The sequence below is a fragment of the Dasypus novemcinctus genome, chromosome 4 (assembly GCF_030445035.2).
Source record: "Dasypus novemcinctus isolate mDasNov1 chromosome 4, mDasNov1.1.hap2, whole genome shotgun sequence".
Lineage (NCBI taxonomy): Eukaryota > Metazoa > Chordata > Mammalia > Cingulata > Dasypodidae > Dasypus > Dasypus novemcinctus.
In genome coordinates this window covers 90,085,624-90,108,961 of record NC_080676.1, presented here as the reverse complement: position 1 = coordinate 90,108,961, position 23,338 = coordinate 90,085,624, and the positions used below count along the sequence as shown (strand labels likewise).

The following is a 23,338-nucleotide window of genomic DNA, read 5'->3' as shown; positions in this document are numbered from 1 at the left end:
GGTGTCAACAGAGCCATGCCCCCTCTGAAACCCATGGGAGAGAATCCTTCCTTGCTTTTTCTAGCTTCTGGTGTTTGCTGGCAGTCCTTGGTGTTCCGTGGCTTGTAGTGCATCCTTCCAACCTCTGCCTCTGACTTCAGATGGTCTTTGCTCCTTGTGTGTCTGTGTCTCGTCTCCTATTTGGAATAAGGGCACCACCTTCTCCAATATGACTTCCTCTGAACTCATTTCACTCACAATATCCCTTTTCCAAATAAAGGCACATTCTGAGCTATTGGGGGTTAAAACATAAACATCTTTTGGGGAGACACAATATACTATTATATGCTATTAACTGAGTAATATGCTATTAACTGAGTAATAATAAATAAGCATGACAATCATTATGACTTTTGCCATTGTAAGAAAATTGGTAGGCTGAACACCCAGGAAGACAGTAGTCCTTGTTTCATCTCACGGAGATCTCTGTCCTCCCACTGAATTGTAATCTCCTTAATGGCAAGGACTCTTACCTCATGGTTTAGCATCATCCACATTCCCCACAATCCCTGGCACAAGAGGGATCTATATATAAATGATGATAACGTGGACAAAATTATCTCTACCTGGCCTCCAAAGTTACTGCCTAAGGATCACAAGTGAACCTTATCATTTTCCTTTATACTTACTGAGTGGTGCCTATATTGTAGTGAGATTAGGATCATGGGATTATAGAATGTTTCATTAATCATTCATATGGTTGTATGTAGACATGTACATTTATTTATCTATTTATTTATTTAGGTTGCGTCACCTTGCTGAGTCGGCTTTCTGCAGTGCTTGTGGGCCAAGTGGCACTCTGCAGTGTCTGTGGGCCGGGCGGAGCTCTGCAGCGTGCGGGCAAGCTTGCCTTTACAAGGAGGCCTGGGACACGAACCCATGGTAGATGGGAGCCCAACTGATTGAATCACAGCCACTTCCCCATTTATTTTTATTTTTGTCCATTATACTTATTCTGCGGTCTTTGGGATAAAGTTTGTTTTCTTAATATCAAAGCGTAAGTAGCAGCCTATTTTATCCCAAGTTGGAAAACCAAGATAGTCATATCAAGAATGACCATCAGGTACTTACACAAATAATCAGAAGGTTTTACCAAGGAGCCACCTCCTGCAGCCCAGCCCCAACCCTCAGTGTGTGTAACTGGGTGCGACAGGCCTGGAAGCTGGCTAAAGTGGGAGCTCCTCTGTCTTTGGATTCTTTGAGGCACAAACTCTTCTGCAATCACCAAAGGAGACCTCTAGCCAGCAGAGTGCAAGTTTTCCCTATTTGGCCTTCTGCCTAAGAGAGACGAGCCTCTCCCTCACGTCTCCACTTCCAGAAAATGTGGGTTTCCCTGAAAGAGGGGAGAAAATGAAATTCAGTTTGATAACTAATGCTACTCTGTTACTTTCAGATTTTATTAAAATCAAATGTGTTAATTCTTTGTTCTTACATGCTGGAGCCATTCTGAAAAGAGAACATATTTTAAAACTGAAAAGAGAAGCTATTATGAAAGGTACCAAGCTCACATTTGTGAAATGACTTTGTGTTCTTGAAAAGAAATGTATAAAAGCATATGTGTGCATTGCTATGCATGATTTCCTTTGTTTAGATTTTAGAAGCAGCTTGACTGACAGAGCTGCAGAACAGGAGGATCTTTGGGTACTGAAAAGCCTTTTAAGGCAGGTGATGTACAAGATTTCAGAGAGCACATTGTTCTGTTGAAGGTTATACTTAGCCCTGAACCACATTACTTTCCTGTCTACGTTTCATTTCCTGGGGCCTGGCCAAGTGATAAACAGAACCAGGCGTGCGGTAGATTTGGTTTTATTATTTGTTTTTTGGGGTTTTTTTTTGCCTTTTTCTTTTAACGCAAATTGAGTTGCTGGAGTTTGCCTAGTTAAAGACATCAATTGATTTCTGTAATCATTATGGAAATGCTGGTGTGAGGCCCTCAGAAGACTATGGAGAAAAAATGGACTTACTGTGCTGTCTACTCCATCATCCAGATATATTTTGTTGGGGGTAAGGCTTCCAGTTGTCCTTTCTTGTCAAATCGGCTGCTTTGGGGCAAATAGGGCCTCTGTTCATTTAAAATGCCTTGTGACTGCTGCTGAAATTGATCACCAAAGAGGAGATCATTACTAAGATTTTCTGTTATGTATTTAAGCGGCAGCTAACGGAGAGATATTCGAGTCTAGAAATGATTACTAATGAGCATTAAAAACAAGCAGGCAGTGGATGGTTTGTTCCACTGCTCTGAGGCATTTTCACCCATTTCCTTCCTAAAAGGATCTCTGGAGTAATTGGGAAATTATGCTTCCTGGAAATGAAATGCTGTCCAAAAGGTAGTTAGAACAACTCCAGAATACTAAAATTAAGTCGCAAAGTCACCAACACTCACAGATTCTTGCTCAACTTTTTCTTCTCTCACAAATATCCTTTTTCTTTTCAATATCACAAGCATCTCTCCTCCAAATACTAAGGTCTTGGGGAGTTGAACATATGTTGAATTTTAATGAGGTAGCTGTGGACCTGGGAGACAAAGTGGAGTCCTTCTGATAATGGGAGCCTATGCCTAAAGGGCTTATTTAAAAATAGAAGGTAGAAAGATTAGTTCTGCATTCCATAGCATATGGGTATTACAGTGAGTCTGAGCATCTTAAGAATTAACTGTGCTTTTCAGATACAACACCAAAGATTTTAAGGAGAATTTTTAAATCAAAGGAGACTTTGGAAAATAATACTGTTGGCTGGATCAGAGGCATATTATCAGGATAGCTCACTCGGAGCTACATAAAACTGTGGTGCTAACCTCTGCCTACCCAAACTTTGGCATCCATAAAAGTATAATAATTCCCATTTGTCAAGTACCTTTGAAGACCTTGCTTCTTCTTAGCTGCTTGTGATCTTTTCATCTTTTCCCTTTGTGAGGGCCAGTGGTTTTGTCTCTATAATATATCATTTCTGTAAGAGTATTCCCTGTTAATTTTAAAACTGAGGTCTATACCTTTGAAAGCCTGCATGTCAGACACTCAATGTTTAACATATTTTAAGTGCCCTGAACCATTTGTTCAGAGAGCTGATGGCGGAACTGCTTCTTTTACATCTTCGATTTCAGTGTTGATTATAGAAAGTAATGGCCAACAGTTTATCTTTAGTAGAACCTCTACCTGAGGTGTTTTCTTCCCTCCTCCCAACAGGACATCTAACTACAAGAGATGGAGGCCTTTTTGGTTCTCGTATATGAAACATCAAATTTCTTATTCTATTCTACCAAACTGAATTTTGGAGGCAGGTTGGAGGTTATGGAAAAACAGACAGGCTGTAGGCAACTGAATTCATGCACCCTTACTGGAGGTTTGACTTTGAGCAAATCACTTAATCTCTCTATGCCTCAGTTTCCTTGTTGGTAAAGAGGGTTAACAAGAGCACCCTTATGATGTGTGAGGAGGATTAAATAAGATAATATGTGTAAAAACCTCTTATAAACATGTAAAAAAACCTACTATACAAATATTAGCTATTTTTGACATTTCAGAGAGCACAAGTTATATATTACATGCAGCTGTTGGTTTATAACCAAAAAAGGAAAGAAAAGCCTATTATATTAAAGGTAAGAATATTCATTCACAGGTAATCAGAGGCCTTCATTTTTGGGGCATGGGGTATACACACCAAAAGAGAGAAAGAGATCCCCAGAAGTCAATAATTTCTTCTAGTTTTCCTAAGTGGCTCCTCATTTGCATTGACTCTCATGCATCTCTATTTGGATGATGTACAAGGTTCCTTCTACCATAAGGGCAGATTGGGAGAAACCTCCTTGGTTGTGCCCTCTCTGTATAGAAAAGACCAGGATTTTTAATTGAATTGCTCAATATGAATCATGCAACCTAATGGCTGGCATCCTTCCTTTGCAGGAGTATGGGAAGAAACATTTGATGCAGGAGAAGACATTTATGCTCTACCTGGTTCTGATGTCAACCTGACCTGCCAAACACAGGCAAATGGCTTCTTGGTGCAGATGCAATGGTCCAAGGTTACCAATACCACGGACCTTGTTGCCCTTTATCATCCCCAACACGGCTTCCACTGTGCCAGTGAGATTCCCTGTAAGTCATTGGTAGCATTTGCAGAAGTTCCCGGGAATGTGTCAAAATGGACTTTGCACTTAAGGAATTTGTCTTCTTCACTCAGTGGAAAGTATGAGTGTACCTTTACTCTGTATCCAGAGGGCATTTGGAGGAAAGTCTACAATCTTCTCATTCAGACAAATGGTAAGCATAACTGGTAGAGGGAAAGAAACTCTTTCTTTCTTTGAATTCTCATCTATTTGACAAGTGTGCATTTTGAGCCAACCATGTCAGGTATGGTGCTAAGATGCAACTGCAGAGGAAGAAGATTTATTGTCTACTGAGAAAGACAGAAATCGATCGCATAACTTCACAAATAAAGGTAAAATTGCAGCAGCTATAAATGCTAATAATATAAGCAATAGCAGTCTTAGAAAAGAGCATGGAAAAGAAACCAGGAAAATTGTCCATCAGGAAGTAACACAAAATGAGTAGATGTGAACATGATTTAGGAAGTGAAGGGTTTGTAAGTGATCTAGAGAGACAGAGCCGCATGTGCAAAGCACTTTGTCATATTTGAAGAAATGGGAAAAGTACAGTGGGACTGCTACACAGAGAGTAAAGCATGAGGCTGGAGAAGTGGTAAGGACCAGATCATGCTGGACCTTGCCAGTCATGTTCAACGTCTTTTATTTTTATCCTAAGAGCTATGGGAAGGCATTGAAATATTTTCAACAAAAGGATGGCATAACATTTATAGCACAATTGTATTTGTGTTATAAAGAGATCATGCTAGCCAAAGTATGAGGCATGAAGTGAAGATAGATGACAAGGAAAAGGAGACTATCTCAGTAGCCCAAAGGAGAATGGTAGTTTGGGTAGACATAGAAAGAAATGGACAGGTTTTATACTTTGTGACAAAATAGATATGATTGGGAATAGACAGGGTATAGGAGAGGGAAAAGTTGAAGATGACATCCAAGTGTCAAGCATGTACACCTGGATGGTGGTGCCATTTACAGAGATGGAGGCAAAGGAGATGGACCAGATTTGTGGGGTATTAAGGAATGTGGTTTTGCATTTGTTCTATATAGGGCAGGTGAAGGCATCAAAGAGGCTTTGGACATATAATATTGACACCACACATTCTTTCGAGACCTTCATTTGGTAGCAAGAATCTTAGGTTTAGGGTCTGGCAACTTTCTAGCCATTTCACCTGGGGCCTGTCACAGAAGTTCTCTGAAACCTTCGAGAAAATGACAATATAATACCTATTCTAAATTACTTGGTACTAAAGTAAATGCTTTCCATTTCTACTAATGAAGAATGGAAATGAAAGCTAACAAATGGAAAATGCACTGGAAATGGAAAGTTTTTAATTCTGGGGCAAAATGGCCTGACTCAATATAAGGGAAAAACACACACACACACAAAATACAAAAATTAGGTCATGAAGTCCATGCTAAAGGAGGCAGGGAGCTACTCAGAATAAGCCACAGGTATAGATTTATTATCTCTTCTCTGTGTCTTCTGCTCTGTATCGTATCTGCTCCAAAACCACATCAGCCCACACACATATACCAGAATCCCTTCCATTACTGCCTTATAATGTTCTATTCTCATTGCGGTTTTTGGGGGAAAAAATAAAAGGACTTGAGTTCAATTAAGGATAAGTTGGGCAGGGGTGAAATGGAGAGAAATAAGGAAACCTATATAGAACAATATTTAACAATACATACTTGAGTCAAGCAACCTGGATTTGAACGTTGGCTCTGCCGCTTACTTGGTATGTGATCTTTGGCAAGTTATTTCAAGTCTCCATTTGTTTCCTTATATAATAAATATAAATAATAATAGTGCCTTCTTTGTAAGTATGATTATTTTCATGATTAAATGAGATAGTCTGTGTCAATCATTAAGCATAGTTCTTGCCAAAGGGTAAGAGTTTGGTAAATGTTAGCTTTCGTCAGCAGTAATAATAATAATAATCAGTGAACTTTATTTCTCAATTCTTATTAAAAATGAGCCCTCCTGTGCTCTTATATCAGCTTAATTTGGAATCTAACAGGACTTTTGCTACCACAAGAGTTCAAGTCACATTAACCTTGGCTTTAGAAATAGATTTTGAACCTTCTGCCCAAATCAGTAACCTACTATTACATATCCAAGGACCTAACCTTTACCCCATTGAGAATTGGCAACATAGATTGTTGTACCCTGTAGGAAATAAGATATGGTATGGCTCAAAATGAAGACAGCAATGGAGAAGAGGCAGTATGTTATCCAGAAAGAAGAATGGTATTGCCTTACAAGAAAGCACATATCCAAAACTAAAAATCAGCCCAAGTGAGCAAAACTTGTCCCTATTAAAAACTGCAAATCACTAGAGAGTCAGAAGCCATGGCTATATCCTTTGTGTCAGGAAAATTCCCACTTGTCTGATTCTAACTTTGTTCTTGGTCAACTAGATAGATGAAAAGCAATGACCTTAGTCTTAGAGAAATGGTTGTGGTGTTATGTATTTGAGCACAATGGAAGCAAAATAGAAAAGAGCAAAAAGGGGGAGGGGTCAGTCCCTCTCCATACAGTGACCAAAATGTCAGCCTCGTGGAAGGCAAAGGAGTAGACACTTAACTAAGAGGAGGCAGTTGTCATTCCAGAGCCCTATCAAGTTCCCACTCAATGTCACAAAATTTTCCCCTTTATCCTTCTGATAGCTTCTCTCTTCTCCTTCCATTAATGCCTTTTCTTCTAACTTCCTTGAAGTTTTTGAGCTAGTTAGGTTAGCAAAGTTCTCCTGAAGTGCAAACACTTATGAGATGTATAAACAAATGCAAATTGAAGTGCTGTATAAGAATCTAAATATGGAAATGCCAAGTTGAGCAGAGATGATTGGGCAAATCACATCTTCCTGTTTACTTTCTGTTGTCATCCAAGTCATTTCCCTACCTTGCCTGTTCACAAAACAGTGTGTGTCCAACTCCAGTCCCCATGTTTCCTGAGGGCCTAGGTGAGAAGGGATTCCGTTCTCTTTTCACAATATTTTGTCTCTCTGGGTGTTTTAGAGCTCTGAGGCTGTGCATGAAGATAGAACATATTAAAGTGTTTAGTGTTCGTTTCTTTTTCATTTTCACTCAACAGGGTTTCCTCCTAGGTTATGGACATTCGAGTTAGTCCAAGAGAAGCTTCAGGTTTTTGTAACCATCCAAATTTCCTTTATGTGAATGCTACTTGATCCCACAATGCTTCAGATTGTAAGACTTCAATGCATTTTAAAATTTGAAAATATTAGGATCAGTTATAAGAGTAAACAATGGCTTTAATTTCCTGGATTACAACAAAAGTCTTAGGTGGCCATTAATATTATTATTTAAAGCAGTAGTAGTAGTGGTAGGAGGAAGAGGAGGAATAGTAGTGGGAATAGAAGTACTAGTATTAGTAGCAATAAAATCTTAACGACATAATCCTGATATGGTTGTTCTAAGTTCTACTACTCTGTCTAGAGGGATAGCTGTTCTTGAATCTCAATGTTGGTTTTCCTTAAATTCTTGCATTATTCCTTAGTCAACAAATACATTTTTGAGTGCTCCTAGTGCTGAGCAGGAAGGATACAGTGGCACACAACACAGGCAGTATGTATATGAATTGGCCTGGCTGTGTTCATATAACACATTAGTTACAAAAACAGGCAGCAAGCCAGATTTTCCCACAGGCCATAGTTTGACAATTCTTGGATTAGGCGATAATTGCAGTGGATTGGGGAAAAGAGGGATTGTTTGGTTTTTCTCCAAGTGTGTAAAATAGAGCTGGCAGGATTTGAGATGATTTTAGATGACTCATGAAAAAAAGAATCTTAAATATTATTAGGAAAAATTTCAAACATATACAAAATTACATAGACTCATTTAAGGAACACTCATATACTAATTACACAACTTTAACAATTACAAACTCAGTCAATCTTGTTTCATTTATTTACTGCCCCCTCTCTCAGATTACCTTGAAGAAAATCCAAGACAGACTATTCATTTTAATATAAATTTTTAAAGATAAGGATCTTATTTAAAAAACAGCTAAAACAATACTATCAGACTTAAAAAACTGTAATATGTCCTTAATATTATCAAATATCCATTCAGTCCTTGATTATCTCATAATTTTTTCATTTTATGTTTTATTTGTTTAAATTAGTACCCAAATATACTCCATATGTTGTGATTATTTGATACATCTCTTTTAATATGAAGATTATCTTATATCCTTGCAATGTATTTGTTGCAATGTATTTGTTGAGTAAATTAGATAACTTGACCTATAGAATTACCCACATCCTTGCTCTTGCTTATCTCTATGTTCTTCTGTGGTTAGCTATAGAGACTTAATCAGTTAGAGGATTTTGTTTTTGTTTTCTGTTTTGTTGCAAGAGTGCTTCATAGATAATGTTGATAGGTACATCAACAGGTGCATACTGTCTAATTGTCTCCCTTTGCATGATATTAAGAGGCACTGATAAGCCTTGCCTAGATCTATTCTATTCATTATGGATTGCAAAATTGTGATATTCTTATTCTATCATTCATAAACTTATTAGGTGGAATATTCTGAAAGAGAGAAACTTACCCTCATCAAACAAATATTTATCAGGTTTATGATTTATACAGAAAATACTGAATTCATACTTGATTCTTTCCCTTTATTTCCAATTTTAAAAAGGTGCTAGTTTCCTAGAATCTTTAGAAGGTAAGCAATGAGCATCTTGTGTTAAATATCATGCACTCATTTGAATTTAAATATATTTGATGAATTTTAATTCATTATAGATATTTTCCTTAATGATGGTCTAGATATTCCATGTATAAAATATTAACCTCTTGTGACATATTCTTTTCCCTTATTAGTCCTGATTTTGAGTCATAATTATGAAAAGTCCAAGATTATGTAGAATTCATTCATGTTTTCTAAGATGTGCGTGGTTTCTTTTATTAACATTTAAATTTGTGATGTTAGGTTTGTGATATAAAAATGTATCAAAATTTATATTTTTATATATCTCTAAAATTCTTCCACATTTTCTATGTGTTTTTTCCTTTCTGTGGCTCAGTTTGGATATTTTCTACTGACTTGTCTTCCAATTCACAATCTTGCTTTTTGTGGTGCCCAGTATAATTTTAACTCCATCAGATTAATTCTTAATTTCTGATGTAGTATTTTTAATTATTTTTGATAGATTTTAATTCTTTGTCCACGTTTTCACCTACTGTCTCCATCTCTCTTTCTCTATTTTCTTGACCATATTAAATGAACTACTATAAAGTCCTTGTTGGATAACTCCAATTTAGGGTCATTTGTGTGTGTATTTCTATTGTCTATTTTTCCTCTTGTATTTAGCAACAGGCTCCAATATAGTTCCTTGAACTCCTTTGTGTTATTAATTTTAAATACATATATATGTAATATTAGCTAAATGGTACAGTGTTATAATTAATGCCTTAAGGAATTCCATTTTTTAAATTCCAAATTTAAAGAAATTATGAGAACAGAGAAAAAATATATAATATTTAATATTTTATATTTGTCCATGTATTTACCATCTTCTGTGCTCTTCATTCCATCTATGGATTGGAGAGACTGAAAGACTTATTTTAGTATTAAATTTAAATTCTTCTAGCAATATATTCTCAGTTTTGTGCATTTTATTTTGAAGAATAATTTTGCTGGATATAGAACTCTTGGTGGACAACAGTTTTTTCCTTCAGAATTTTGAATATGTCTTCTGACCACCATTGTTTCTGATGAGAAGTGAGCCATTAATTGTAATGTATTCTTTTCTCTCTAATTTCAACTGCTGCTTTCAAAATATTCTCTTTGTCCTTGTCTTTTAGCAGTTTGACTATGATGTGTCTAGATTGGAGGTTCCTTTGAGTTTTATTGAGATTCTTGGATGTGTTAGAATAACTTGGGAGAAAGCTTTTTTAAAAACCAAATTTGTAGTCTCTGATAACCATCTCTTCAAATATTTTTTCTGTCCACAATTTCTCTCCTCTTCCTCTGCGAGTCCTGTTTCATATATATTGATATGCTTGATATCCTATATGACTGTATAGATCTGTTCATTTTCTTTCAATCCTTTTTCCTCCATATTCTTCAGATTGGATGATTTATACTGATCATATTCAAATACATGTACTCTTTATTTCTGCCATTTCAAATGTGCTATTAAGCACTTCTAGAGAAATTTTTATTTTCATTATAGAATTCTCAACTCTAAAACGATTATTTGGTTCATTCTATAGTTTTCTATTTCTCTGTTAGGTCTCCTTATTTGTTGAGTTATTGTCATCATATTCTACTTGAATTCTCAAAACATAATTGTATATGCTTCTTTGAAGTTTTTTCTGTTAAATCCAACATCTGGTTCTACTTGGAATCAGTTTCAATTAACTGTTGTTTCTGAGTATGGGTTACATTTTCCTTTTATTTTTATGTCTTGTAATTTTGTTGAAAACTGGACATTTCGAATAATATAATATGGCAATTCTAGATTCTGTTTTATTTTTCTGAATGTTTTTGCTTTTTAATTTTAGTAACTTTCTAGTACTTAAATTGCAAAATCTCCTTTACAGTGTGCAGTCATTGATGTTTCTGCTCAGTTTTTGTTTTTTTTTTTCCGGCTCTTATTTTTTATTTGTCTTCCGAAGAGTATACAACTGTATTAGCAAATTGGTCCCTTTGATTTTAGCAAAGGCTGTGCTCAAATGCCTCAAGCCAGTTAGGCTCCTACCCGCTCCACAAAGATATATGTGTGGGTTGAGAAACTCATTCAAAAGTTTCAGCCATTTCTCCAGTCTCCTTTGGTTTTAATTTTTTGCTAAACTATCTTGGGTCACCTGCACTCATTATGTACTTTCCCAATAAGCCGTGGAGGTATGGAAATCTTATCTCAGTTATTCTCTGGTCAAGCTAACACAGTTTCAGGTTTTCCCTACTTGCTTCCTACCAAATTTGCACTTTGTAGCTGACAAAGAGAAGGGTTTTATCCCCAGCATAAAAGCTGCTCATTTTTGCAGCCAGCTCTGTGCTGGTAAACTACATTTCTCACAAACAAAGCTGGGAAAGGTGATAGGGGGTGCCCTAGGCAAGAAGGCTAAGAATTCCTGCCATTCTTCCTGAAGTTCTAGTGGTTTTTCAAGAAGCACTTCTCAATTTGATGCCTGCATTTGGTCAATTTTTAGAGCCCTAAAATGTTTGTTTTGAACAGTTTCATACTTGATTTCTTTTTTGCACTGGTCTCTTCAAACCCCATAGCCAGAAGTCCCTCAATCCTCTCTGACCCTCACCTTTAATAATGTTATATCTTTATTTTAAAACATGTAGTCATTATGTAGTCTACTCTCATCCTTATAATAATAATTTATTCTTAATGCTATATATTTAAGACTTGCAACTGGCTATTTTATAAGTTCTTTTCTAGTCGTTTTCTTTGCCTAAAGTACATTCTATGGCAGAATCCTCAGGAAGTGCTCATGGGAGCAATATTTCCTGAGTTCTTGAATGCCTCTATCAGTTTTACTGTAGTTTTTATATTGGAAGGTTAATTGTGTTGGCTGTGAAATCTTTGACCTACATTCCTCCCCTTGAGTATATTAAATATGTTACTCCATTATTGTCCAGCATAAATAGTTGTTGTCAAAAAGTTAAAGACAATCTGATTTTCCTTCTGTATAACTACTTTGTTCAAAACTGTGTAAGAATTTGCCTAATGTCATCTCTTTTGGGTCTGTTTTCCCACATTTGCAGTATAATCTTTCAATGTGTTTTCAAGTCTTTTTTCATTTTAAGAAAATTTTCTGAAATAAAGTTTTAGTAGCTATTCTGTTTCATTGCTTTGATTTTCTCTTTCAGTGCCTCCTCTTATGTATTTTTATCTCTTCCCTTATTTTCTTTGAATCTTCTTTGATCATTTCTTTTATTTCTTTTTTTATTTTTTATTTTTTTATTTTGAGAAGGAAAAACAGTTTATTGATGGCCGGCTGGACTCGGGAGCTTTCTGTTTCAATCCCGAGCCTGGAACAAGATTTTCGAGTCCCTTTTATACAGAGAGGAAAGACCAAATGGTCCTTTTGTTTCAGTTCGCAATAGGCTTGAATTAGCATATATATCTTCCACATCTTAAGTAAGCTTTTAGCTTGGACTTCAGACATTCTAGATAAGCTTTTAGCATATTTTGTTTGCATTTCCCCTGAATACTTAAAGTTTATAGGCTTTGCATTGTTAAACTGTTTCCTGGGACTGGAGTCCTTGCCATGGTCACCAAGGGCAGGACTGCAGCCTTTTATCATTCCACACCCACAAGTCACAGGTAGTTTAGGTTATCTCTGAAGAGACAAAGAGCTTCCCACCCATAGCCCACATCATTTCCCCCCTTTGCCAAAATTTAATTTGCTAAGCTTTCGCATAATTATTGTTGGAGCTATGAGGTGGATGGCTATTTGTTGTTTTGATTATTTATCAATCTTTAGTGTAGCAGCTAGGACTGTTTTTAGAAGTTTAGAAGTTTTTATTCTGGACAGCAGAATCGTGGGGTGGGGGCCCCCTGCAGTCATCCTGGGGCCACCGGTGCTCACATGGATTTCCAGTCAGGTTCCAGATCCATCTATTAATTTTGTTTTACCCTTAAAGAGTTTACACCTTTAATCTAAAAGGGATGCTGAAGGGAGATGATCTCTTTTCTGTAACTGCTTCATGCTGGCCATGGGCTGTAGTCATTGCCTAACAAGGTGTAAACTTCTTATTTGAACAAGAGGAAGATGGATCTGGCATTCTGTATGAAGTTGGATGAAGTTTTCATATGGTTAATAATATGCTCACTCTGAAAGAAACAAACTTAATTAAAAATTTGGAATACCCATTTTTAAAAGAGGACATTGGATTACAGAGGTAGATAACAGGTTAGGTGCCTATAAAGATGGCACTCCTTCTTGAAAGCTGGTAGGAACAGCATATATATTCTTTTTTAAGTTATTTATCTTTAGAGAGAAATTGCAACAGACACTTAGCTTTGTCTGAAGGCACAGTCCAAGCTGTTCAATGATTGGCACTCATTTACTCCATCAGATGCTCCTGGTGAACTGGCACTCCTTGGGAAACTGGCTTTATTCAGGATTAGAACACTAAGTTGGAAATTTTCTTAGTTTTCAGCTGTGGGAGTGATCAGAACTACAGAATAAAGGTTTTTTACACCTTGGTTTTAATTGTACAATTTCTAGCAATTTTGACTTGTTCAATAGGTGACTCACCATCAGCAAGCAAGCCTCACTTTTGCTACACAGTAGAGTACAGCAGAATATAGTAAGTTGACTGAGCCTGGCTGAGACTGCCACCTTATTCTATAGACATGTTTATTAACTGTTTAGAAAATGAACTTACTAGGAATTTAACATGTTTAATATACTTCTGCACTTGATCTAAAATAGAAAAGATAACATTATAATTATTAGGCATATATTTAGTACAGGATAAAAGTACAGCACTTAATATTAACTAATGTATTACTTAATGCATAAGGATTCAGAGTTGCAATTATTAGTTTTAAGTTTCAGATTTGTAATACTTTACATGTTATCTCTCCATGAGAGCAGGCCATAATGCCAATTGTGTTTAAATTTTACTTACAGGATCCTGGTATCATGGCTCCACTTAGCATGTTCTTCACACAGTGAGCAAGTGGCAGCATCATTGATCCTACAGAGATTTTCCAGTATTCTACTAGCCTGGTGCATAGTGCTCTCTGGCACTATGGAACAGTGCCAGCCTGGAGGCGATGTCCATTGTACACTTGGCTGTACTGAGCCATCATTGGCTGCTGCAGGAGCTTGAAACTGCAATGTAGTTTCCATCTACTTTAGGAGCAGAACCAGAGGCTTCTTCCATGTTCAGAGTTCTTTTTCGTTCCCAGGATCCTTCTCTTCAGACCTTCCATTACCCTCAATTTTTATCGGGAAGATTCTGGTGGAGCCCACATCTTTTCTGGATTAAATTTAATGCAGGGGCACCCAGATTTGGGATTCACCCGAGTCCTCCCGGCTTCCTCGGGGATTTGGAAAGGGCAGCAAAATGCTACCGTCTCTGTTCTTCGTTTGCAGTCCCACCAGAGTCGCCAAAAATGTTGTAGAATTTGAGAGAGGTTCAATTTATTTGTGTATAGAGAGGCCAGGACTCAGGAATGATTTTGAGAAGGAAAAATGGTTTATTGATGGCCAGTCAGACTCGGGAGCTTTCTGTTTCAATCCCGAGCCTCTTTTATTTTAAAACTTCCCTTTATTCTATCTTTTATTTCTTTTAATGCATTGACTTTTGTATTTATATGCTCTTCTTTTTGCTTTAGTTTGGACTTCATTTCTGAAGTAATTGTTTTTATTATTATTTCCAATCCTTGCCTGAGTTCTGTCACCTATGTTTTGCAAGTTTTCCTTTTTCTGATTACCTTATTTATCAGTTTTTTAAATTTTTTCCAACTTATATTATTTCTTTTTGCTCATTTTGAAATATTAGGCTACAGTTTTCATTGATTGTTTTAGCCTTTTTTTTTTTTCAGGTTTGGTGTCATCATAGGGATAGTATTTTGCTCTCTATTCTCCTTTTTCTTATTTCTTTAGATATAATTCTACATCATTCCTTTTCTATTTTTCTACTGCCCATGTGTAAGTTAAATGCATTTTTCTTTATTTTTATCATGGATGATTGGGTCAGGGTAAATTTACTAGCATTTCTTCAGTGTCTCCAGGATTTCCTCTTCTGTTATTTTCGTGATAAATAATATGCCTTTATATTTTCTGAGAACTACTTCTTTTGCTCCTATCCTTCACTTTTATCTGAATTGTCTCTTTACTTTCTTATTTTGGACCTGCCCTGCCTTCAATTTGGATTCTATTCCCAGGAATTTCCTGTAGTATGAGATATGACCTGAAAAGTTTTGTCTGCTTCAGCACTGACAAATCTTTTCTTTTTCTCTTGAATGCACTGGTGATTTGATGGCTGCAAAACCCCCTCCCCATTTCTGCTGTTAGTCTCAGCTAAACCTACCTCGATTTCCAGAGATTACCTGTTGCCTTTGGCATTCTCTAGAGCTGAGAGCCATCAGAAGCGCAGCTGATTTTCCTGCATAGCTGTAGATACCACAGTGGGCTAGCATTTTTCTCCCACCTCTTTTTGAGGATATATTGTTATTTAGTTTTCTTGTAGATATCATCTTTGTGCTTTTAGTTTGTTCCCTTAGTTACTCTGTTTTATGGGGAATTTCAGGGATATTCAAAAAGCTATGCCACTTTTACTGCCAACGTCCCAGAATCTGGACAAACTTTACAAAAATTTCATAGTTAGGAATTTGGGTAATGTGCCTTAGAATATAATTAGCATACCAAGTGCATTTCACAGTTCACAGATATTAGTGCATAGATCAGTTTCTGTTTGAAATAAATTTAATTATATAAAACAATGGAAATAATTTCAAGAATAAGTTTAAATAGTGGTATTAGTAGTATGCAAATATGGCAAAAAACCATGATGTAGTATGCAAATAACTTCATTTAGAAGTATACTAGGGAAACGGACTTTGGCCCAGCGGTTAGGGCGTCCGTCTACCACATGGGAGGTCCGCGGTTCAAACCCCGGGCCTCCTTGACCCGTGTGGAGCTGGCCATGCGCAGCACTGATGCGCGCAAGGAGTGCCCTGCCACACAGGGTGTCCCCCGCGTAGGGGAGCCCCATGCGCAAGGAGTGCACCCGTAAGGAGAGCTGCCCAGCGCGAAAGAAAGTGCGGCCTGCCCAGGAATGGCGCCGCCCACACTTCCCATGCTGCTGACAACAACAGAAGCAGACAAACAAGACGCAGCAAAAAGACACAGAAAACAGACAACTGGGGGAGGGGAGGGGAATTAAATAAATAAAAATAAATCTTTAAAAAAAAAAATAGAAGTATACTACTATAACTATGTTTTTAACCATAAATGACAGGTTTCTTTTTTTTAAATATGGGGTTGGAATAGTTTGGCATAGTTTGGAGTTGAGCAAGTAAGCCACCAATCCTACCTCCTGAATTTGAGGAAATAAGGGGCAAGGAAATAAACAACTACTATTTGAGAATGCTTCAGGGAAGAGGTACCCTAATGGTAAGCTCTGATGTCAATTAAGGAAAGGAGGAGGGAGGCATTATCAGAAAAGAGGACAGCTTGAAACAAAATAAAATCTCAAGGCTAGACATCATATTCCTAAACTGAGAGATAGTCTACCCATTTATTTAAAAAGGTATACTCTTGGTAACAATAAGAATGTTAATCCTTAATCCACTAATTCTACTTCTGGAAATTTATCAAGTAGCTGAGTGATTAGGAAAAAACTACTGGTATAAGGCTAATCATTGCCATATAGCATATAGCTGAAAGATCATAATGATTCAGTTCTGAAAATGACTAAATAAATGATGATAGGTCTATATGATGGGATGACAAAGACTAAAAATGTCAATCACAGTTGTTGAAGAATCATGCAAAAACATTTTAAATTAAAACAATAGATAAACTTTATCGATGAAATTGTGAAGTATGAGAAAGACATATTTACATGAAGGATTTGTATACATATAGATATTATAGAAAAAAGAAAATAAGATCTATAGGATAATAGTATGATGATGCTTTTCTTTATAAATTAGCCTTTACTCTATTATAGTTTAGTTAGAAATATGCGTGTATTTAACTTTCCCAAAAGAGAGACCATAAAAAATTTATCTCATATCACCTTAAAAATGAAAATAATTCATTAACAATACTTCCTCTGAGTATGCAAATAAATTTTTTAGCATCATTCCTTCTTTGGAGGATGTTTCTGAGCTCTAAAAAGAGAAATACAGGCTTGATTATAAAATTTTGTACTCTATCTGATTAAGGAAATATGACTAGAAGAATAAAAGCACTGATTTGGCATTATAGCAGAGCAAATTATGAGTTGAGCTCTTGTAGGGTGGTTTCCTTAAAAATTTTCCATCGTTAGCAAGTCTCTATGCTTCTCAGTGGCTCAGTTTTGCCATCTATAAAATGATGAATTTCAACGGGTTTTGCCTCTTTACTTCATGGAAGTGCCCTAGGATAACTGATCCTATACACTAAAACTATTCTCATTTTGCAGATGAAAAGCACTTTATAAACCAATCAAAGTTCCATGCCTTTTCTATCTTATATTTTGTTGCAGTTATACAGGATGAGTGGAGAACCAACCACACAATAGAAATAGAGATAAATCGTAGTCTGGAAATACCATGCTTTCAAAACATCTCCTCAGAAATTTCATCAGAGTTCACCTTTGCATGGTTGGTGGTAAGTGTTGCCCTTTTCAGTGAATAACTACAATGATCTTTAAATATTAATGAAGTAAAAAGTGAATAACAAGAAATAATAGGCAGGGAGGCACACTGGATGGGAGGCAGGCATTCGGTGGATGGTTTGAAGAGGGTCAGCAGAAGGAGGAGAGGGCACTAAGATTCCCTTCTAGCATAGAAAACCTTGGGTCTATGAATGCAATCAATTAACTTAGAAATCAGCTCTAAAAGGCTAGTTTCTATTTCAAACCATATACCAAAGATGATTCCAGAGAGAATGGAGTATGATGATGCACTACAGAGGAAGCAACGTCCAGCAGAAGACCTCACTCATAAATACTTGTTTTACAAAAAAACATATATAGTAACAGACCTCCTTTTCCCACAATTCTAACTGCTGCTATCCTTGGAAATATAAAATATTGCTTTAAATCAGGAAACACTAATTCAAATGCTTATAAAAGATAGGTAGAAAATGTACATGAGAGAAACAAGACACTGCTCAGAACTGGCCCATTTTTGCCATAGGGGACAATAAACCCAGAGTTGCCATATTTTCTGAATTCATTCGCGTATCTTTGTTATTGTCTTCCTTTGCTTTTGTCATTTTGTCATTAAGCTGCAACATTATTCTGCCATATTGTGTCATTTTATTTCAAAGTCTAAGTTTAATTTTAAAAACTAAAATTCTTGTGTTTTGATGTAGCTTTCAAGTGGAAATTATCATAGTTTTTCCCATAACTGGTAAGCAACAACAATGTGAGTATAATAATGGATATGAGACAATTGTGTCATTTTAATCTTGAGGCAAGCCAATCAAATGGCAGTCAGATATTAACCAACTTAATAAACTTCTAATACTATTAAATCAGGTGATAACATGAGGGTAATACAATTAAGTCAAGTATAAACACAAGTAAGAGAATCACTTAGTGTGTTCACTTCCATGATCCACAATACCATCATATTAATATTTTAGATTGCCATCAAAACAAAAACAGAAGATTCAAAAATTCTTATAGAACTCATGGAGCTCCGTGAATGTAGCAACTGATACAGTTTGAAAGATATTGTATTCATATGATTAATCACTCATATTACCTTACCTAAATCTTTGTGAACCATCTTAGAAACTAGATCTTATGTATAAAAATCTTTCTCTGGGGATGTGCCAAATCCAAAATAACTGACTTGCAAATAGGCCCCAAAACACAACGTACTACTAATTTTTCACTGTCTAGGTATGTTTTGGATAGTTAGTAGGATGAACAGAACAAAGATTCTACAATAACTTCCTCAAACTATTCTAAAATCTGTAACGTCTCTTTATCATCTGTCACGAAGCACATTTCTGCCTTTATGGCTTTTGATTTCCAAGATGATTAAGGCTTTCTGGTCAATATGTTCATTATTAGTATGAGTCACTTGTTCTTAACAAACGTGTTACAATGAGGCTTTCAGAAAAGAGTTAAAAAGTGGAGATGAGCTCAGGAAGGTAGAAATGTGCTATATTAAACAGTATAGTAATGGAAATGCACTGTTTATAATTTGCTTATCCATTATTAATATTTTTCATTGATAGAGCAAAAAGTTGCTATCCTAATTAACACAAATCCACTATCGATGGAATCAATGTAATAAAGCTTTACTGTAGAGATTTTAGTAGCCAGCAAGTTGATCTGTAATGTTCTTAACTTATCTCAAGGTTGTGTAATATGTTTTCCAAGCAAATGCAAAGCCTCAGTGAGCCTGTGTCTTTCATATGACTTGGAGTTTCGCCAGGGCAAGAAGTTGCATCACTCACTTCAAAAATCCCTGGCATCTAGCAGAGTGCCTAGAACAACAAGTACTTAATAAATAATTGAATGGATTTGTTTCCCTCCATCCCCTTTCCCCCACAGAAAATATGTCTTCCTATTAAATTGATGTTCATTAAGTTTGTGCTGACTGATTGGTTGATGAGTGGCATCTTGTTTAGTACCAATGACTAGAGAGCTGGTGGGGCTTCCTTCCTCTAGAACATTTCTTCAAAGAAATTAGGAATCCTGTATAGCCTTTATCTGTGGATGCTGCTGAGACTTTTAGGATAAATGAGAGCCAACGAGAGTACATGTAAGGTCACACAGAGAGAAGATGAATACGAAACTACTAAAACCTCAAACCATGCTGTCACTTTAAAGAATCCACCATAATACAGACAATTTGAGGAAACCTTTTGAAAGAAACCTCTACAAAGGGTTTACTGTGTTGGTTAATGTGGTGATTAAATTCCTACTGTGCATTCCATTTTTAAAAGTCAAAATCTATTTGCTCCTCTGATTTACATCATGTCCCACACTGTTGATGGCTGTAGAAATCGGGCAGTCTCATATGAAACCATCTAATTGCTTTCTATTAGGAAATAAACTGCAGCTCTTTGTGCGATGACTATCTTTAATTTCTTATTCAGTGAACAATAGAGTCACATTGGTAACAGTAAGCCAATTGTTCCTACCAACACACTATGATATGACTTTCAGCAAAAGACTAAAAAGTGGAGATGCTGCAGGTGAGCTCAGGAGGGCAGAAACCTGCTAAGCTGATCTCAGTAACCCTGAGAAACTGCAAAGGCCTGCCTGCCAAGTGTTTCTTTAAACCCTGGAAACAATTTTATAAACTAAAATTATCTAGGTCACTGGAAAACAGAAACCATGTCTTCAGGTTATATGGAATTCTATAAATTCTGATTCTATTATATTATGGTACTCATGGGAAAGGTTATTTATTTTCTGTTCTATGAACAAAATGATTATTTACTATGTGTACCTGATCCTTTGTGTTTTGGGAAGTTACATTCCAAAATTATGACTACACTGAAGTAGATAGGCATCAGATGCAAATAAACAATGGGTCTAATAACAAACTAGCCTAAGAAATAACTAAGTAAATATATAGTGTTAACACTGCAGTGTAAACTGAGAATTTATATAAATTGGTTGGGTGATGCAGAGATACCCAGAGATGTACTTACCAAATGCAATGGATATGTCATGATGATGGGAGTGAGTGTTGCTGGGGGGGGTGAGGGGTGCGGTGGGGGTGGTGGGGTCAAATGGGACCTCATATTTTTTTTAATGTTATATTTTTACAAAATCAATAAAAAAAAAAAAAGAAATCATAGAATATGCATGTTTAGATGGGATGCATTTTTCCCCATTTTATATCTTGGGACACAAGCATATAGTCATCAGGGAAATTCTGTAGACTTTATTCCGGGAGCCTCTAAATACACAATATTATTCTGTTTTCATTCCAAACTATCATCCTGATTTCCAAATTCCATTGGAATTTTCAATTCCAATAAACATATGTGAATATGTTCTGCAGGGATACAAATGTATATCGGAGATACTTCCTACCATGAAATACACCTTTAACAAAAATGTAAAAATTGGCAACATATAAGGAAAATAGCTTGATTCTGAATAGATGGACCTAGAAAAGCTTCTTAGAAAAGGTTATGTTTGAGCTGGGTAATTAAAGAACCATTGGACTGCAAACCACAGGAGTATAATACACCAATACCCTGTTTATTAGTTTCCAAGTTACTAAAACAACTACCATACGGTGGATTGGCTTAAACAAGGGGAATTTACTGGCTCACAGTTTTGAGGCTAGGTGAAGACCAAAATCAAGATGTCAGCAAGGTAATACTTTCTCCCTGAAGACTGGTATTCTGGATTAGCTGCCAGTGATCCTATGTCCTTGGCTTTTCTGTCACATGGCAATGTACATAGTAATGACTTCTCCTTTCTCCTCTGGCCTCCATTGACTTCCGGCTTCCTAGGGCTTCCTCTCTGTGTCAGACTTTATAAAGGACTCAGTAACCTTAATTAAAGCCCAACCTGATTCAGTGGGGTACACATTAACTGAAGTAACATCTTCAGGAGATATTTCAAATGGGTCCACACCCACCAGAATGTGGACCAACACCAAGCACATGTAAAAACTGGGGTACGCAATTCAATACAACACACCCTGTGGCCCGTGAATACAATTCGGTGGTGGGAGTGGGGGAGCTGTTGAGGAACTGTTTCTTCCAAAGTCAGTGGATTAAAAAAAAAAAGTTAAGCCTTCTCTTTTCAAATCACTAAGAGGAATAGTGCAGATTAAAACAGTTCAATATTACTGATAATGGCACATAAATCCTAGATGCTTATATTTCTTTAAATTTTATCTACAAATGTATCTTTCCAGTATACTCTTCTTTAATATTTGTCCTATTTTATATTTAAACAAAGTGCAAAATGCTACTATAAACAGTGTCGGTTTCCCATGCTTGTGGAATACTTAGCTCTTCAGTAAGCAAAATTGTAACCTTCTACCCTAACTGTTTTCATCACAGTAGTAAACAAAGAGCTAGCTAACCTACAAAGTATTGACAGCCAGTAGTCATAACTAGAAAAACATTGCTTTGGTGCTCTTAACAATGGATGTGGGAAACTTTGCAAGCAGCATGCTTTGACAGCACTGACTGGATGGAGAAAGAATAGAGGAAATGCGAAGATTGGAAGCAGTTTGGAGATAGAGTAGTAATCAATACAGTTAACAGCGTTTATCGAATGAGTGGCCATGTGCTGTGATCAACACAGCAAGCTCTGAAGTGGTCCTGTCCCCAAGGAGCTTGGGTAAGCCAGGAGATGAGATGACATCACTAAATCAAATAGTACCAAAGTCACTTTTCTGGATTGAAAATTCTGGTTCTAGTACAAAAATAGTGAAGTCTTAGGAATTATTTCAGGGTTTGTCAGGTCTTTAAGGGACATATAGGAGTTTTCCATGATTCAATAGCACCCACCCTGCCCTCGTTATGCTAATTATTTTATCAAAACTTGCACACAATTTAATTAAACATTTATTTCTCTTCTATGAGTCCTCATTTTATTTTTGCTTTTCTTATGAATCTTCTCCTCAGACTGTAAACAGAAACAGCAAGGACTGTCTCTTCTACTACTTCTATATGGCTGTAAATGGAAAACTCATTAAGAGCCTGAGCTTTCTACGATTAACTAGCTGTATGACCTAAGTACTAAGATTAAGGTAAAAAATAAGGCATTCACCTTGGATGAAAAATTTAAGGAGGAGTAAAAAAAATCAGTAGTCAAGATAAATATTTTAATAAAATATTTTTTAAATAAAAATTTAGGGGGGGCAGCTGTGGCTCAATCAGTTGGGCTCCCATCTACCACATGGGAGGCCCTGGGTTCATATCCCGGGGCCTCCTTATGGAGGTAGGCTGGCCGGCACGCTGCAGAGAGCCGCCTGTCCCACTCAGGCCGCAGAGCACTGCCCGGCCTGCAAGCGCAACGGAGAACTGACTCAGCAAGGTGATGCAACGAAAAAGGGAGATGAAGAAAAACACAGAAGAGCATGCAGCAAATGGACACAGAGAGCAAACAGCCAGCAAGCTGCAAGGGGGAAAGGGAAATAAAAAATAAATACAGACGCAGAAGAGCACATAACGAATGGACACAGAGAGCAGACAGCAAGCAAGCTGCAAGGGGGAAAGGGAAATAAAAAATAGATACAGACACAGAAGAGCACACAATGAATGGACACAGAGAGCAGACAGCAAGCAAGCTGCAAGGGGGAAAGAGAAATAAAAAATAAATACAGACACAGAAGAGCACACAATGAATGGACCCAGAGAGCAGACAGCACACAAAAGGCCACAAAGGGGGGGATAAAAACATTTAGGGGGGAACAGATGTGGCTTAAGCAGTTGAGCACTTGCTTCCCACATGGGTGGTCCCGGGTTCAGTCCCTGGTACCTCCTAAAAACAAAACAAAACAAAGCAAACAACAAGCAAACAAATGAAAACAATAATTCAGGGGA

At 36.8% G+C, this 23,338-nt stretch overlaps 1 protein-coding gene across 1 annotated transcript in view; it reads left to right on the top strand.

The window, feature by feature from the left end:
• Nucleotides 1–1,774: 1,774 nt before the first annotated feature.
• The window catches only part of CD96 (CD96 molecule), a 101,541-nt gene continuing 79,977 nt past the window's right edge, over nucleotides 1,775–23,338 (top strand). The window contains exons 1-3 of the mRNA XM_012524558.4: nucleotides 1,775–2,043; nucleotides 3,939–4,295; nucleotides 17,337–17,461. Of these exons, the coding sequence (XP_012380012.2) occupies nucleotides 1,983–2,043; nucleotides 3,939–4,295; nucleotides 17,337–17,461 (543 nt within the window). The 5' untranslated portion in view covers nucleotides 1,775–1,982. The remainder of the gene's footprint in view (nucleotides 2,044–3,938; nucleotides 4,296–17,336; nucleotides 17,462–23,338) is intronic.